The sequence below is a fragment of the Esox lucius genome, chromosome 1 (genome assembly GCF_011004845.1).
Source record: "Esox lucius isolate fEsoLuc1 chromosome 1, fEsoLuc1.pri, whole genome shotgun sequence".
NCBI lineage: Eukaryota > Metazoa > Chordata > Actinopteri > Esociformes > Esocidae > Esox > Esox lucius.
The window spans coordinates 20782646-20800447 of NC_047569.1; the positions used below are offsets into that span (position 1 = coordinate 20782646).

Sequence of the window (17802 nt, forward strand, 5' to 3'; positions counted from 1 at the left end):
TCTGGTACCCTCTGGTGTGTCATACATAAAATACCTGAAGGCCTCGATGATATAGGAGGTGACAGCAGCCCCGCCCTCATGGGGGTTGGACTGCCAGGTGAGAGTGACAGTGTTCCTGGTCACCTCCGTCACCACCGGCTTCTGAGGAGGCCCCGGCAGCTGGATGGACTCTGACACCCGGGGGCCTGGGGACTCTCTGTCCGCGTCGCCTGGGATACAAGCAGGGTGCCAGGGGTATGAGACAACTAGAGACGCAGGGATACAGCGGGGCTACAGTCTGTGATAACAGCAACCGAGAGGAGCGGGACATTACTATAGTTTGACAAAGTATTTCTCAAGGCTTCCAGGGATATCCCTGTAAAGAAGCAGTTAATGCCGTAGATGAAGCTGTGAAGTAGGTTTCCATGAGGTGTATGGAGGGATTTGAAACCCGTGGTGTAGGTTTGGTGATGAGCTGAGATGGGAGTGTGTGTTTACCTCTCACAGTGAGTGTCCCGCTCCAGCTCGACTCCCCCGTGGTGCCGGACACCACACACATGTATATCCCTGAATCTGTATCCTAGCAACAGAGAGGTGCATTTTAGCTCCCTTTCATGACAAGAGGGACCCAAAAACATTGTAACCACAGTGCTTTAGATCTTTTCTGTGTTTGCTAATCTGAGTAAATCTCAGTGGATCTCCACTTTTTACTTATTAATTGCTTCGTCTCCCCCCCCCCCGCTTCAGCGCCGCCCTGAGACTCACTTTTACAAGTTCATAGTTCTTGGAGTTAAAAGCTTTTATGAAATGCCACTTTGTCAGAAAGCTTCTAAAACCATCCTCATGAGCTTCATGTCACCATTCCCCCTGAGGTAGACATAAGCTCCATTTCCACATGCTACACTGGCACTAATGGAGTTTCTAACACTGGGCTGGTGGAGAGCATGACATGAGTCCACGTTAGATCATTCACCACTGAAATGACCTCTGCTTGACGGACTGGCAGTATGTGGACAGATGAACTCTGTGTGAGCTTAACCACTACTGAAATATTCAAGACAGGGAGGGGGCATTGCTAGGCTAAATATTTTTAGCGTCTGTCTCTCTTTCCCCCTCTCCGTCTCAACATCTCCCTCCATCTCTCTCTCTCCCTCGATGCCAAGCTAATGCATCTCTTTTGTTTCATTGAGCGCAGTGGCATGGCAGAATTCCCCTGCCGCAGTGATGCACTGGACCTTGTGTTAATACTCCAAGTTTTCTGAGCACAACTGCTAAGCATGGTGCAATGATAGAAAGAAAGAGAACACTGAAGGAGATTGGGAAGAATGAGAGAGAGAGAGAAAGAGAGAGAGAGAAAGAGAGAGAGAGAGAGGGAGAGAGAGAGAGGGAGAGAGAGAGGGGGAGAGAGAGGGGGAGAGAGAGAGAGGGGGAGAGAGAGGGAGAGGGAGAGAGAGAGAGAGAGAGAGAGGGAGAGAGAGAGAGAGGGGGGGAGAGAGAGAGAGAGAGGGGGAGAGAGAGGGAGGGGTGAGAGAGGGAGAGAGAGAGAGAGGGGTGAGAGAGGGAGAGAGAGAGAGAGAGGGGTGAGAGAGGGAGAGAGAGAAGGAGGGGTGAGAGAGGGAGAGAGAGAGAGAGGGGGGGGGGCAGTGTGTGTGTTGTGACAGAGATTTAATTAAAGCCTGTGATATCGTTAATCATGCATGGCTATAGTCAATTAACACAAATGATGCTGCTTTCTCCACTCAGCATGCTCACCTCCAGGAGAGGCCACAGCATTTAAAAGGGCACTGATTGCTCTTTCATCAAAACAGAACACATTTGTATTTATAAACAAGCACCTTCATAAACATTACAATTACACACTGCATAGTCACCTAATCGGGCCAGAGAAGAAGACAACCTTGGCTGGCTGCCCTTTGACTTTGGAGAAATTCCATACAGCAAAGCTAAATCATCCATAAAGATGCAAAGACAAATTAAATCACAGCCATGTTTAATGGATAACATTAACTTACCTTAACATTAGCAATCTGCAGTGTCCCGTTCTCCATCAGGGTCACACGGGGGTCATCTCCCACAATCCTCTCCCCATCCTTTTCCCAAGCAATGCTTAGTGTGGGTCCACCAATTGCGTGACATTGCAGCTGGGCAACAGACCCCAGAGCCAATGTCTGATTGACAGGGCCTTGGCGAATGATTGGTGGCACACGGTCTGGGGGACCTATGGATGAGAGGGAACAGACATGATATTAGGTCAGTGGGTACTGTCACACATAGTCCTATAGTCACTTGACACTTGCTCATGTAGAAGTGTCAGAGCCTGTGTGGTTTAATTTCTATGTTAAATCAATTTATTTGCACTGGGATTTCATCTCTCTGATCACCATATCTGTTCCATCAAACTCACCCCCTGCAACCTCCAACAGTGCTTTGGTCAGGACGCTTCCCGCTACACTGATGGCCTGGCAGATATAATACCCAGAGTCCTCTGGGTGGACGTCAGTGATGGTCAGCTCTCCACTCATGGACACAGAGTAGCGGCCAGACTGGGAGTGGGGCTGGCCTGGAAACAGAAGCATCTACACAGGCATGCACAGGCACGCACACACAGACAACCACACAAACACATCTTAGGACTGTTGTTTTGGTCTGTTAGCACGATCTGAGTTGACAGATGCTTTACACCCAGGCCAGTGTGAAGAGAGGAGAAGATGGGCAGGACCGGGGGAAGGGATATCCTTCTACCCATCTCTCCGTCCATCCATTTCATTATAAGAGGCTTAGTCCTCTGAGTTAGTGGACCAGGGTCGTAAAACGCGAGAAGATTATCCCAAAATGACAGAAAACCACTTCACAAACAGGAAACCATCCAGGCACAACAACTATCACACAGACCGGAACATACTGAAACTTCAGAGAGCCTACTTCACCATGTCTGGCTGACCTCAACGCAACTTCCGCAGAACCTCCTCCTCTCACACCTGATGTAGCTCGTCTGAGTCATCCCACTGCTCTACCCTTCCTCCTCCCGTGTTTGCAGGCCACGTTCTCGCCAACGCATTACGTGATGCCTTCCAACACATATCTGGCATCGCATTTCACAGCCAAACGCAAACAAGCTCCCTCCCTCGTTTCTCATCGGCTAATGCATCAAAAGCACAGGCAATCGAGAACATTTGGGTGAGCACCGTGAATGTGACAATATCCCGGGTTGTATTCAAGCGGAGTGATATCGAATGAGTCACAGCCAAACCTGGTGTGAAAACTATTAGTGTGCTTCTGATTAGACGCCTTCACAGATACACCTAAATTCCCACCCAAAACATGTAATAACGTGATATACCGACTAAGATTTCGATTTACTTAAGAAAATATGCAAAAAGTCCAGTACATTTACGCACAGGCCAGGTTAGTTCCCAATACGTATGAGGTGGGTAGTGTGTTAACCCCCCAGAGATACTGTACCCTGTCCCTTCTTGTCTTCAAATTTTAAATGACGGAGGTTATTATCAAAACACTGTACTGTAGACCATGAACCATTAAGCAAAGCTACAATGTCAAAAGTAAACTAGAACTGCCAGGTCAAAACTATTTGGCAGGTTTGTGGAGCAATAGAACATGCCTATAGTGTATTTCGGATTCATTTGGGTCCGATAACACACTAATTCCATCCATTCAGAGGTAGTGCATTGCAAGTTGAGCTGTGTGACTGATGCAGCCTGGGGTGTTTCTTTTTTTAAGCTATGGAGACACATTTACATTGTTCATGAACTAATGAACAATAGAGCTTCACAGTGTTATACGGTACATACCTGGCTGCCCTCTTTCTGCCAGAAGATGGCGGGTGGGGGGTTTCCTCTGGTGCCACATTGAAAGGTGACGCTGCGCCCCTGAGCTGCCGTTTGGTCCTGGGGTTTAATGGCGATCTGAGGGGGCACTGGACAGAAGAGGAGAGACACTTGGATAGGAGCTTCTGGCTTTAGCCTAAGGGTAGGCCACTCCGGTCAAAACTCCGGGCGAAAACACTCCAAATCAGGGACTGATTCAGGCCTAGGATTCCCAGTGAGTGCAGCTAACTAGCAGGTAAAAACGAAGGACAGAGGTGGCCTATCCCTGCTTTAAGCTGCAACTGTTACATTGTATAAGGGAGTAAAGGGTACCTGTGTACTCTGGCAAAACACTGGAAAAAACTGCTTCTGATGATGCTTCTAATTTCACTAATTGCTGGCCAACATCAGAGCATCCCTCCACTACAGACAATAATGGATCGTTTTTTCTACCAATAATCAATAATTACAGTCTAGAGCTATGGTGATGTTATTTCGCGGGTCTATTCTGAAGTGGTATCAGTGAGAATTGCTTGAGCCCTTCACTAGTGTCATACTGGAAATTGTTTTTTAACCGTACCCCTATGTATGGATGATAATGTATGGACGCTGATGTATGGACACTGACGTATGGACGCTAATGTATGGACGCTGACGTATGGACGCTGACGTATGGACGATAATGTATGGACGCTGACGTATGGACGATAATGTATAGACGCTGACGTATGGACGCTAATGTATGGACGCCAACGTATGGACGCTAATGTATGGACGCTAATGTATGGACGCTAATGTATAGACGCTGACGTATGGACGCTAATGTATGGACGCTGACGTATGGACACTAATGTATGGACGCTATTGTATGGACGCTGACGTATGGACACTAATGTATGGACGCTATTGTATGGACGCTGACGTATGGACGCTAATGTATGGACGCTGACGTGTAATCAAAACATTAACTCAGTTTGAATACTGTGATTCCTAAGCAGGCTGTGTCCTCGCAAATACACACAAGCTTCACAGACATACACACACACATAGCATATCACGCTACAAGGGAGCTGAATTATCTGTGTCGTGTCTGTATTTTCTCACTCTGAGGGAGAACACAACACATATTCCCACGCTGGAGACGGCGCAGGCACACAGCCACAGAGAGCGCCTGAGAGAAATACGACTGGAACTGTGCAGAGAAACCATGTTTACTAAACATCAGTGGGATTTTATGCATCCTACAGTAATGATTTGTGAGCATGAAGGCTAGGAACAACAAATACAACGCCAACATTCATCACAATAACACACAATTGTGTAAACGATTCCTTTAGACAAATTATTTTCTCACGTCGTTTATATATATATTATATAAAAAACTATCTTATGGTGCATTTAAGCGAAGTCGCTGATTATTCAGTAACCAAGGGCTGAACGGAGAAAGACAAAAAGGACAGTGACAGATGTCACTGAACATCCACAACAATATGTCCTCATCTCCCAACACACACTCCTTCAGTGAGGGTAAAACAACAGCAGATGTGTGTGCTTGATACCGACTGTTAATCTGGTGTCAGGGTACAGCTTATTTCCTGCCCGGCCATAGTGCTGCAACAGGCCAGCAGAGGCTGACAGAACCAAGCAGAAAGAAAGTCATTATGAAGGCTATATGATGCCTATGATACAGCATGTGTCATATATTGTGATGAACCCCAAAAGTTTTTTAAATGAACAGAAATATCCTCAGCTCAAACATGGAGACTTGGCGTGCGTATGTGCGTTTGGGTACATGTTCTGGGACGGGGGAGCAAATGGAGGGATTGGTTACGATCTCATCAGGACTGACAAAAGCAATGGAGGATAAAGTCAACTCTGCTCCCCTCTCAGCCAACACACACCCGGTTTATTAATAGTGAGCCTGGCAGTGTGTTTAAGCACACCATCTCCCAAACAGCTGTCAGAGGGACTAATCCATATGGTTTAGCATAAGCTTCAGTCAGGGAGAAGACAGGAGAGAAGAGCCCAGCACAAACACACATATTAAAACCCTCACAGATGGATGGGCTCTGAAAGCTCTACATGACCAATGTCAAATGAACTGGAGCATACAAGTGTTTGACTGCTGTATGCATAAGTGCGCCCTCAAGTCTGAGAATGTGCGTGCGAGCATTCGTAAGAGGGCGAGAGCAAGAATCGTGGGTATTGGGGTTTCTTACCATGGACCTGTAGCATAGCGGATGCTTCTGTCTTGCCCACGCTGTTTTCAGACATACAGGTGTATGTTCCCTCATCCTCCTCTTTCACCCTCATCAGACGAAGGCTGTTGTCACTGTGGATCTCAAACCTGGCAGAGACACAGAGTCCTGAGTATTTTCATCAAGTTGAACACACTGACCAAAGTCAGAGTCATGAAATCTCTTCATAATGCAAACCATACTGATGAGAGAAACCATCTTAGTTACAGTGTAGTCACGCAATACAGACATACTTCTATTTTGGGCACCCAAATGATATATTCCAATTGCATTGAAGAAGTTGCAGAGTCACAGGGGACGCATGTTAACCAATAAATCCTCACTGGCCTCTCATTCATGAATTTGTATTGGCTGAGGGAGGGGAAGTTATGAATTAATGAGTAATTACTGTAGCAATGCTTTCTGGGTCACATACTTTAATCCCATATGCATCCCCGGTGAACGAGCTTCCCTCATTCTGTCAGTCAGTCTTGTACTTCCAGCCCTCCATCAATCAATATGAAACTCAGTGTTTTGGCTTTTATTTCAGTAGTTAATCAAGCAGTTTGTGTTCCTATTGGTGACTGTGCCAGCCGTCAATACATCCTCACCTCCCACGGGGGAGCTCTCCTTCCTCTCTGCGCCAGCGTACTGTGGGGGCGGGGTCTCCATGCACCTCACACAGAAAGTCGACGGTGTCTTCCTCCATCACCACCTGGTTCACTGGCCTCCGCAGCAGAACAGGACGCTCTGTGTGGGCAGACCCACGGTTACATACAACCAGGGGTTTTCCAGGCTCAAAATTAGGCAAAGGATGTACCCCAAACTCCGCTCCCCCAGACACCCCTCTTTATTTAATATCGGCCCACTTGAAAGAGAAAACTATTATATTGTTAAATCGGCTTTGTTGTCCATGTCCACTTGAGCAGCTAATGCCCACTACAATGTCCCCCCTAATAGCAACCAAAATACAAGCAATATATTTATTATTAATATAGTAAATCACTCAGCAGTTTTGTAATTAATTACAGTCAATATTATTGTTGTCTATTTTCATTGTTATGCAGTGTTCCTATCAATCTGACTTGCATAAAAGCTGTATCAGAGCTGTATATATTACAGCCTTGTCACATTGTTTTTCCTCCATCCTTGCCTTGACGCCACATCATTTATCTCCCTCTCTCGACTTCCTTCAGCTGTAGTTGACTGTGCTGCTTGCGCTGATCCAGCATCTTCACATTAATATATTTATATTGTTAGTGACTTAAATACGTTAATAGTATATTTTTTACATTGTCCATTGCATATCTTGTTTTTTTCCCCACAAACTCTCTGTAAAATAAATCTGTAATTCTAGGCAACTAAAAGTCATCTGAAAATGTTATGCGAATTGGATGTAGTTTAGGGGTTATTAAGTTTTATTGAAATATTTTGATATGCTTTGGTGTAAATGAAAACTAGGATGCACTTGTATTTCTGACATTACTCATCTCCACGATGTCAGGTATTGTCCTGTAAGGTTACCAGATTTGATTTACTACAAAAACCATTATTATTTTGAATAATAATGTTACATACTACTATGCACAGCGGCACCGCGTAACACACAGTGGCACATCATAACACACAGTGGCACCGCGTAACATAGTGGCACATCATAACACACAGCGGCACAGCTTAACACACAGCAGCCAGCGTAACACACAGCGGCACAGCGTAACACACAGTGGCACATCATAACACACAGCGGCACAGCTTAACACACAGCAGCCAGCGTAACACACAGCGGCACAGCGTAACACACAGCGGCACAGCTTAACACACAGCAGCCAGCGTAACACACAGTGGCACATCATAACACTCAGCGGCACAGCGTAACACACAGCGGCACAGCGTAACACACAGCGGCACAGCTTAACACACAGCAGCCAGCGTAACACACAGCGGCACAGCGTAACACACAGTGGCACATCATAACACACAGCGGCACAGCTTAACACACAGCAGCCAGCGTAACACACAGCGGCACAGCGTAACACACAGTGGCACATCATAACACACAGCGGCACAGCGTAACACACAGCGGCACAGCGTAACACACAGCGGCACAGCGTAACACACAGTGGCACTGCATAACACACAGCGGCACATCATTACACACAGCGGCACATCATTACACACAGCGGCACAGCGTAACACACAGCGGCACCACATTACACACAACATAACACACAGTGGCACTGCGTAACACACAGTGTAACACACAGCGTAACACACAGCGTAACACACAGCGTAACACACAGCGTAACACAGTGGCACTGCGTAACACACAGCGTAACACACAGGGGCACAGCTTAACACACACATACAGCGTAACACACACACACATACAGCGTTACACAGATACACAGTGTCATACACATTGCCACTGAGGGTTACACAGAAACACTGTAAGAAATAGACACACCATGTAACACACAGAGGATCAGTGTAACACAAACCCACGCACATTGACACCTACCATACACCACTAGCTCAGCAGGATCACTGTCTCTCTCTCCCACCATGTTGGTCCCCACACACACATACATGCCGGCATCACTCTTCCTGGTGTGGGAGATCATCAACTTGCCCCCACGCATCTGATAAACAAGACAGTGACACATCAGGTCTTCCATCATTTTAATTTATATAGCAGCATTTGGGCTTTTTAAAGGAGAGGCAGGACCTACAAATAGGGTTTTGGATTGGAACCAGGTTCTATGCCCTAATCAGAATAACAATGAGATTTTTGGAAACAAACACCAGCGGTGAGTTTGGTGTAAAAAGAGCCATGGCCTTTGAGACAATTACCTAATCCCCACTGTGAAGTATGGGGGTGTATCTGTGATGTTCTAGGGCTGTTTCGCTTCCTAAGGCCCTGGGAAACTTAAGATACATGGCAACACCAAAGTACTATGATATTTTAGGCCAAAACATGTCTGCCTCTGCCAAGAGGCTTTCACTGGGTCTTCCAGCATGACAGATATCCAAAGCATACTTCCAAATCTACACGAAAATGCTTCACTGACCATAGAATCAAGATTTTGTAATGGCCACCATGACCTAAATACCAAAAACCTGCGGGGTGAGCTGACAAGGAGTCCAAATGCCTGGACCAAAAAATCTGAAGGATTAGGAGAGATTCTGTATGGAGGAATGGTCTCAAATTACTTCCTGTGTTCTCCCACCTCATCAGACATTATTGGAGACAACTCAAAGCTGTTATCTTGGCAAAGAGCAAGGCACAAAGTGCTAAATGTAGGGGTGCCAATACATGCGGCATGCAGGATTTTGAATAACACAAGTATTTCTTGATGACAATTATTTCTTTCTTTTAAAAAATTCCACTCAATTAAAGGTTAGAGTAATAGGAATATTTTTTTATGAAAATGAAGCTGAGAAACAATAACCTCTTTTTCACAGCCTTTTTGTACCTGTATTTACCTTGGGTGCCAATAAAACTGGCAAGCACTGTATTATTAATGATTCCACCATCATTAGCATAAATCATTAATAACATGAATGGCCTTGGAGACAGTTTGGGTTGACTTGGGACTGAACTACAGTACATTTATTATCTAGTGGATTGGAGAGGTGAAATACGTCGTGCTCACAGAGATGCGTCCGTCCTTGTTGCTGACGCGGGCGTTGTTGCGCTTCCATGAAACGGTAGGCTCAGGGTGACCCCGGGGGGGGACACACTCCAAGACCGCTGGCTCACCAGCCGCAACCACCACATCACTGGGGGCCTGCCGGAAGTCATCCCTGAGGACTGGGGAAAGGACGGACAACATATGGTTAATATTCATGTATTCATGAATAACCTCCGAGGAAGGTTATTCAAAACATACATTTTACAGGAAAACAGGACAGAGTCTAACTATAGTATAAGTTCCCCTTTAGGTCACTTGGTCACATCAAGCTCGCTACACCGGGGTTGTGGGTTTGAGTCCCATTGGGGGGTCAGTATGAAAATGCATGTGCGCACTCAGTTGCTCTGGATAATATTGTCTGCTAAATTACTGAAATGTACAGATGATGGCAATTATCTATTTATTTATTAGTTAATTTACTATCTATTGTAATAACCAGCATGTGTACAATGCCTCCAGAAGATATTCCACCCCATTGACTTCTTACATGTCTTATTGGTCTACAGACAGAATATGAACTGAATTTCACTCAGATACTGTATCAGTTTAGTTTCCAGCAAATTTCGTTTTCCGAAAGGTTGTTATTAAGTCAATAATTATTCCATCCGTTAATGACCCCTTTTCCAGCAGACCCCTAATAAATTCCACAAATTCCAGCATGTTCTACCTGTAGAGTTTATATCTCAAGGGTCGTTGAGAAGAAGACAAGCTGATTGGTCGAGACCAATGTACTGTGTTTTGTGCCTGTGCATGACTTCTTAAATCCCTGAAAACGGCCTTGCAGCGCAGAGTTAGGATGTTTCCTGTGCTGCACGCCGTCTCTACTGTCAGATCAGAGTGAATGAATAATGCACATCCTTCAGTCCAACAAAAAGTAAACAAATATCAACACATTAATAATTTAACCTGGCAGAGTGGAAAATTGCATCACACATTAATGCAAAGCTTCCACCATCCACTGAAAACAATGCAAACTCATCTTCACACTTCAAATGTGTTTGATACAAAACGAAATAACCTAAATTCTAAAATGTTTGACCTATCTATCAACTTCAAACCAGCACTGAGATGTTCAGACTAGCCATTTACAAAATAAATAAGCCAATCAATACCATCTGGCTACCTGTCAAACTACACATCTGTTAGCAGGGTAAATGAATCAACACTAAATCAAATCAAACAGCATAGCAAATATGCTGTGAATTACATGGGTAATCTCAAACATCAGTCAGTCTATTCTAAACACATTACTGAACTCATCACCTGTCTGTAAACTGGGCATCTCTCCCCAAAAAGCCATCACTTATCCCCTGATGTGTCTGACAGATCCCTGCTCATCAACACAGCAGGAGTTCCTTGTGTCCTGTAACATTGAATTAATATTCCCAACCACGGTGACTAACCAACTGACTGTTATTTCATTTTGTTTATCACAGCCATCTAGAGCGGAGAAAGTGACTCGTCTGTGTCTTGAGTTGTAAGGGCTGCAATTATCTTGGGCTGTTCCTATGAATATTCCAATCTCTAAGAAGCAGACAAATGGTGGCTGGGCTGTCATGGAGCTGTCTGCGTTTTAGATCTGCTGTCAGGATTGAAGTGGTCATCTGTCGATCTGTCTGCTCAGTCACCAGCCCCCCTCTCACCAGCCCCCCTCTCACCAGCCCCCCCAAATGAGACAACTGTCATATACCCTCCGCCTGCCTGAACTTGCTGCCTGTTCAAATGCTCTAATCTGCTCTTCAGATCTTTTTAAGGATTTCTTTCTGTTTTCTAAAGAACCACATTTAATTCCCCATCTGAGACAAGTCTTTGTCATTGATGAGACATTTACATGAAAAAAAGTATAATTCTGTTTCCATATCTTTAACATGTTGAGGTGGTACAGAACAAAAAACTAAAAGTTTTTCAAAATCATCACACTGGAGTTCTGCTTGCATTCTAGTACGAGTGGAGCCCCCTCACATGGGTGTTAAGTAAAGTACATAGTAAGGTCTGGAAATAATTGGACAGTGACACAAGTCTTTTTTAATCTGTCTGTTTACCTAAATACAGCTCTGGAAAAAATTAAGAGACCACTGCAATTTAATTTTAACACTTCTGTTCCTCACTCGAAATCTTCCTTTCCAACTTTTTTGGAAAGGAAAGTAAAAGGCGCAGTGGTCTCTTAATTCTTTCCAGAGCTGTATATTTAAGTTACAATTAAATAATGAATATGGGCTAAAAGTGCAGTCTCTTAGCTTTAATGTGAAGGTTTTCACATCCAAATTGGAGGAAAGGTTTAGGTATTACAGCTCTTTAATTTGTAGCCCCCTCTATTTCAAGAGACCAAAAGTAATTGGACAATTGAAAAAAAAAAACATCCATCAGAGAGATAGCAGGAACATTAGGAGTGGCCAAATCAACAGTTTGGTACATTCTGTGAAAAAAAGAACGCACTGGTGAGCTCTGGAACACAAAAAGAGCTGGACGTCCATGGAAGACAGCAGTGGTGGATGACAGTAGGATCTTTTCCATGGTAAAGAAAAACCTCTTCACAACATCCAGCCAAATGAAGAACACTCTCCAGGAGGTAGGCATATCATTATCCAAGTCTACCATAAAGAGAAGACCCCATGAGAACAAATACAGAGGGTTCACCACCAAGGTGCAAACCATTAATTAACCTCAAGAATAGAAAGGCCAGATTAGACAAAAAACATTTAAATAACATCCCAATTTTTGGACAGATTAAACTAAGAAAAGAAGAAGAAAAAAGTATTTAGAAGGCCTGGAATGGCTCATGATCCTAAGCATACCACATCATCTGTAAAACATGGAGGAGGCAGTGTGATGGCATGGGCATGCATGGTTTCCAATGGCACTGGGTCAATAGAGTTTATTGATGATGTAACAGAAGACAGAAGCAGTCGGATGAATACTGAAGTGTATAGGAAAAAAATCTCTGCTCAGATTCAGCCATATTCAGCAATGTTGATTGGACGGCACTTCACTTTACAGATGGACAATGACCCAAAACATGCTGCAAAAGCAATATGGGAAAAGAAGTGGATTATTCTGCAATGGATGAGTGAATCACCTGATCTCAACCTGATCGAGCATGTATTTCACTTATTGAAGACAAAACTTAAGGCAGAAAGACCCACAAACAAACAAAACTGAAGACAGCCGCATTAAAGGCCCGGCAAAGTATCACAAAGGAGGAAACCCAGCGTTTGGTGATGTCCATGCGTTCCAGACTTCAAGCAGCCTTTGCCTGCAAAGGATTCTCGACAAAGTATTAAAAATTAATATTTTATTTATGATTGTGTTAATTTGTCCAATTACATTTGAGACCTTGAAATATTGAAACTGTGTATGAAAATGGTTACAATTTCATACAATATTTTTGTTCAACCCCTTGAATAATAGCTGAAAGTCATTTGCATCTCAGTTGTTTAATTTCAAATCCATCGTGGAGGTGTACAGAGCCAAAATTATGAAAACTGTGTCAGTGTCCAAATATTGTATTTCTGCAACAGTAGGGCAGTTTAAACTACCACCCCCCCTGCCCCAAGCACAGACTGTTTCCCCCAAACAAAAGGAGACCCTGGACACAATAACAGAACCCCCCACATTTGAGATGGATAAGCTATAACCTGTATAACACCCCTCCCACCATCTGTTCAGTAGTGCCCACTCAGCTGTCTGAGAGCTGATTGCTAATTGAAAGTGCTGTATTCTTTTGAGAACACCGCCTTTAAGGGGAGACGACTCCAGGAGCAGAGACCATTGCTACAGTACCCAGCAATGTTGTGGGGTACTCAAGAAAAAATTATTATCATAGTGCCAATAAGCTTTACCCCCCTACATGCACACACACATACACACAACCACTCCACCCCAAACTCCCAGGATACCTATCTCTTCCAGATACACAGAGTAGAGTTCAACAAACTGAAACATTTTGAGGGATGAGGGCCTGAAACATGTCAGAGAGCAGTGTGTGTCTCTCAGATCATTTTACCCCAGCACTGTTCAGTGAACGCAGCCAAGAGCATATCTTTGAAGCAGTGTAAAAGTTAATATGATCCCTCCTGCTCCTAGGTTGAAAGGCTGTTCAAAGTGGTTTAACATGCTAAGACATTTCCTGGAATTCACACACTCATATAGTTCATTGAGACCCAACACATTATCATAGCACTATTAACAGTAATAATAATTAGTTTTGTTGTTAGGTTGGAGCGTATATTTGTCCTGCTTGTCATATGTACAATGCGTGTTAATACGTATGTTTGCAGTATCTCCCAGAGTTACTCGGAAGGTGGGCTCACAGTCAGTGGGTTAGCCATTATTGATTGGAGCAATTAGGGTTAACTAGCTCATTTAAGGACTGAATTCCAGAGTATTTTCCTAGTCAGCTCAATGATTTAATCCAGCAATCTTACTGGTCCAAACAGGCGTCCCTGCCACTACGTGCCATGTAATGTCACCAAATAATCTCCTGATTCTTAAACCGACATAAAAATGAAGACTAAAGCACATATTCATCTAACTGCTTCCTTTAGCTCCGACAATGTGGCTCCAAGACTAACCATGCTGTACAGCAGTGATTCATAAACTAGTGTAACCTGCCCCATGTTATTGGGAAACATCTAAGGCAATTTCAGTAATGTTTAACTGTACTTATGAATTACCATTCTATGACAGTGCTATACATTTTGCTAACTTTAAGGCTTCAGGGATGTACAGATTAAAAGATATCCTCATTCTGCACAGAATTTTCAAGTGACATTTATCACTGCAGTTAGCGTTTAGCAAAAGTACAGCTGAACTGGAATCACAGTGTCACATCTGAATCACATCAGTTAATGTGTGTAAAAGGAAAACGGGAGAGAAAGAGTGGTCATGGCTAAAATAAGGCAACATAAAAGCTGGGTAATATGGACAAAAATCTATATCACAATAAATTGCCCGAATTTATACGGTGACAATAAATGGAACAATATGTTTGTAACATTAATGAGGGGAGGGGGTTATCCAGGCATTGTCTTTGAGGTTTAAGAGATAACCGGTGCTGGGTTATCCTGAGCCTGTTGAGTTTCAGTGGTTGAACGAGTGATAAAGTTGTGCCTGCAGTACAACAGCATTCTTTGGCACTTATTGAAGCCAACAAATGATGAATAATCTTTAATCCTATATATAAATTATTATGACAAAAACGATTGTAAGGTGTTTGGGAATATCTGCCCTATACAGAAAGTATCAGGTCTGGATTTATTCATGGTTTAAGAAGTGTTTTAGTGTAGGCCAAGGAAAAAGCTACTGCCCAAAACTTCATTTCTTAATAATCCTCCCATCAGGAGCAAGAGGGACATCTGGCCCTAAAGCCTACTAAGCAAGTTTTATTTTTTATTTGTCCTACTTTCTTTTAATCCAGCTCAGAGACTGTGGATATTCTGTTTCCACAGAAATACATCAAAATTCAGGGCTTTGAAATTGATAGCACTTTCCTATTCTTCATACATAAAAGCCAACTAACAGTGTTGAACACTGCTATATCTGGGAGGAGTGTATTAATGGATCTAGGCATTTCAAATGCCCTGTTTTCCAGTTTGTCACATTCATGTCAACAACAAGAACACACAATAGGCAACAAAACATGAATGTTTAGCATTACCATACCAACATGTAACGTATTCTGAGGAAATCAAACGAAGCAACAATATCTCACCACACTAAAATGAAACCTAACTAGTGGACCTTGAAGGCGAAAAGCATTTAAGCATGAAATACATGTCACTTTCAATACATTTGTGCAGTGGTGGGACTGACTGTGTGGAAGGAAGGGACCATGTCATCTAAATTTCACAACCCTGTTGATGGAATACCCTACTGTAGCCAATCCTTATAACACAGTCAGGGTAGGTTACACTCTTAGAAGTAAAGGTGCCTGGGAGAACCTTTTGGGTTGCCAAACTGCCGGAACATTTTATAGTTCAAAAAGTTTCCTTAGGGAAACCTTATTTGGGAAAGGGTATAGGTTTAAAAACATATTGTACAGGTAGCAGCTTTTCAGATAGTTCTTTTTGGCCACCCATTAACTGTTCAAAATGTTATGTCTGTACACTGCAAACCAAAAATGAATGGTACTTCAGGATATTAAATATAAGTGTGACTGAACAGAGATTACAGATACTTTTTCTATTGCTCATTCCAAACCCCGGCAATTTCAATTTGGATGTGTTCAAAGTGGCAGTTACTGATGTTTTTCCCCCACGAGAACCCATATGAAGGAAGTCAGTATCAGTATCAAACACCAGTGTATAGGGCTGCACAATTAATCGAAATATAATCGATATTGCAATATGGACATGTGCAATATGTAAATCGCCAATTTACGTGATTTTCAGCTCCAAAAAAGGTGAATAACATGGGCTTCACGGGGGAAATTGTTCATAAATGTATATATCTGGGGTGAGTGTTTTCAGTGCTAGAGAATTACATGGTAAATTAACAGAATGAGAATATGACCAGTAATCTAAAGCAGGGCTGGCCAACCCTGTTCCTGGAGAGCCACAGTCCTGTAGGTTTTCTCTCCAACTCTTATTCAGCACACCTGATTCTAATTAGTAGTTGGATGAAAAGCAGACTCAGGTTAGTCACAAATGAGGCTGAAGAGAAAACCTACAGGACTGTGGCTCTCCAGGAACAGGGCTGGCCAGCTCTGATCTAAAGATTACTAGGTGAATATCTGATTTTCTGTCCCTGCGTAAGACAGTTAACCCTAATTGCTTATCATGACAGCACCCTATACCTACAAAAAAATAAAATAATCTGTGGTTCAAATCTCTTATTAGAAAATAAAATAAACTGGTTGAAGGAATTGTATATTCCTAGTCCCATGCATACGCTACTACATAACGTTTTGCCAATAAATAATATTGGTTACTAGACTGAACAAGAGTCTAGTAACAAACTCCTCAGGACACTTTTAATGGTAAAAAGCTTCAAAATTCCACTTCTTTCTTTAAGGCTGTCACTGTGAGTTCCCTGTTTGTGTGTGGTGATAATCGCTGGGCTACTGTTGATATGCGCTCACGACACTGCTTACTTTCCCTCTCATTTCTCTGCGCTAGCCTCTTGGCTTCCCCAGCTGGTACACACATTGAGAAGAACTGGACAATCACATTGTTCAGAGCACAAAGCACTTCACACAGTTCAAGAGACCACTAAAATTATGCAACTTTTTTACCACTGACAATATAGAAAATGAAATTCCCCACACCCGTCATCTGCACAATTAATTCATAACCCATTCATTAACCATAACATCGTCATCACTCTCTAGCCTACTCCAGTGTAGCTATTGGCAAGTAATGGCTGAATATTTGGTTGAAATAAATGTGCACTCCACGGGTGCTTTTGTAAACTGTGAAATACACGCTCACCTCTGGCTCAATTTGAAAAAATAAAACAAGAAAAAGAGAATGACAAAAACCACCACCACCCTACTGTCATAACATTTGCCCAGAGACACCAGACCTAGGACAATCTAGTCATTACTGCAGTTAGTCACCATTAGAGCGCCTGCTTCTATGAGATGCATATCCAGGCTGGTATGTCTGTCATCTTTAGCTACACTGGCTGAGGTGAATTCATCAACAAGAATTATGAAAAAGGTTTAAAATGAGCCCTTTTTGTGTTTTTACACAGATAGACAGTCACCTCCAAAATAATTGCCACTCACGATAAAGATATATAATTTTGCGTAAAGTCAGCTGTCTTGTGGGCAAGACAGGGTGATATTATCACAGTCAGCTATTCAGAGTTCCCTGGGTGGTAGAAAGCAATTGTTGTGGTCGAAATCCAACATGTTTATTTGAATACACAAAACATTCATGTTTGCATTGCATATAATTCTGTTTTACAGGTTTTTGTCAAAATAAGGCATTCTGGAAAAGACAGCAGCCACAAAATCATCTAATTCTCACAGCTGGTCTTTGCAGTTTCTAGTTTAAGTTAGACTTACATTTCAGTCATTTAGCTGACGCCCTTATCCAGAGCAATTTACAGTAATGAGCACATACA

The 17802-nt window shown here is 43.1% G+C and overlaps 1 protein-coding gene across 4 annotated transcripts in view; it reads right to left on the minus strand.

Annotated features, from left to right (window-relative positions):
* zgc:77784 (Ig1_Robo domain-containing protein) overlaps positions 1-17802 on the minus strand; it is a 56648-nt gene that overhangs the window by 16735 nt on the left and 22111 nt on the right. For all 4 annotated transcript variants that reach the window (XR_004576244.1, XM_020051836.2, XM_010892239.3 and 1 more), the window contains exons 3-11: positions 9697-9854; positions 8562-8682; positions 6652-6790; positions 6023-6150; positions 3789-3913; positions 2384-2555; positions 1992-2197; positions 478-559; positions 35-209 (exon numbers count right to left, since the gene is read on the minus strand). Coding sequence is in view for 3 of the 4 variants with exons in the window: in XM_020051836.2 (XP_019907395.2) it covers positions 35-209; positions 478-559; positions 1992-2197; positions 2384-2555; positions 3789-3913; positions 6023-6150; positions 6652-6790; positions 8562-8682; positions 9697-9854 (1306 nt within the window). In the remaining variant the exon portion in view is untranslated. The remainder of the gene's footprint in view (positions 1-34; positions 210-477; positions 560-1991; positions 2198-2383; positions 2556-3788; positions 3914-6022; positions 6151-6651; positions 6791-8561; positions 8683-9696; positions 9855-17802) is intronic.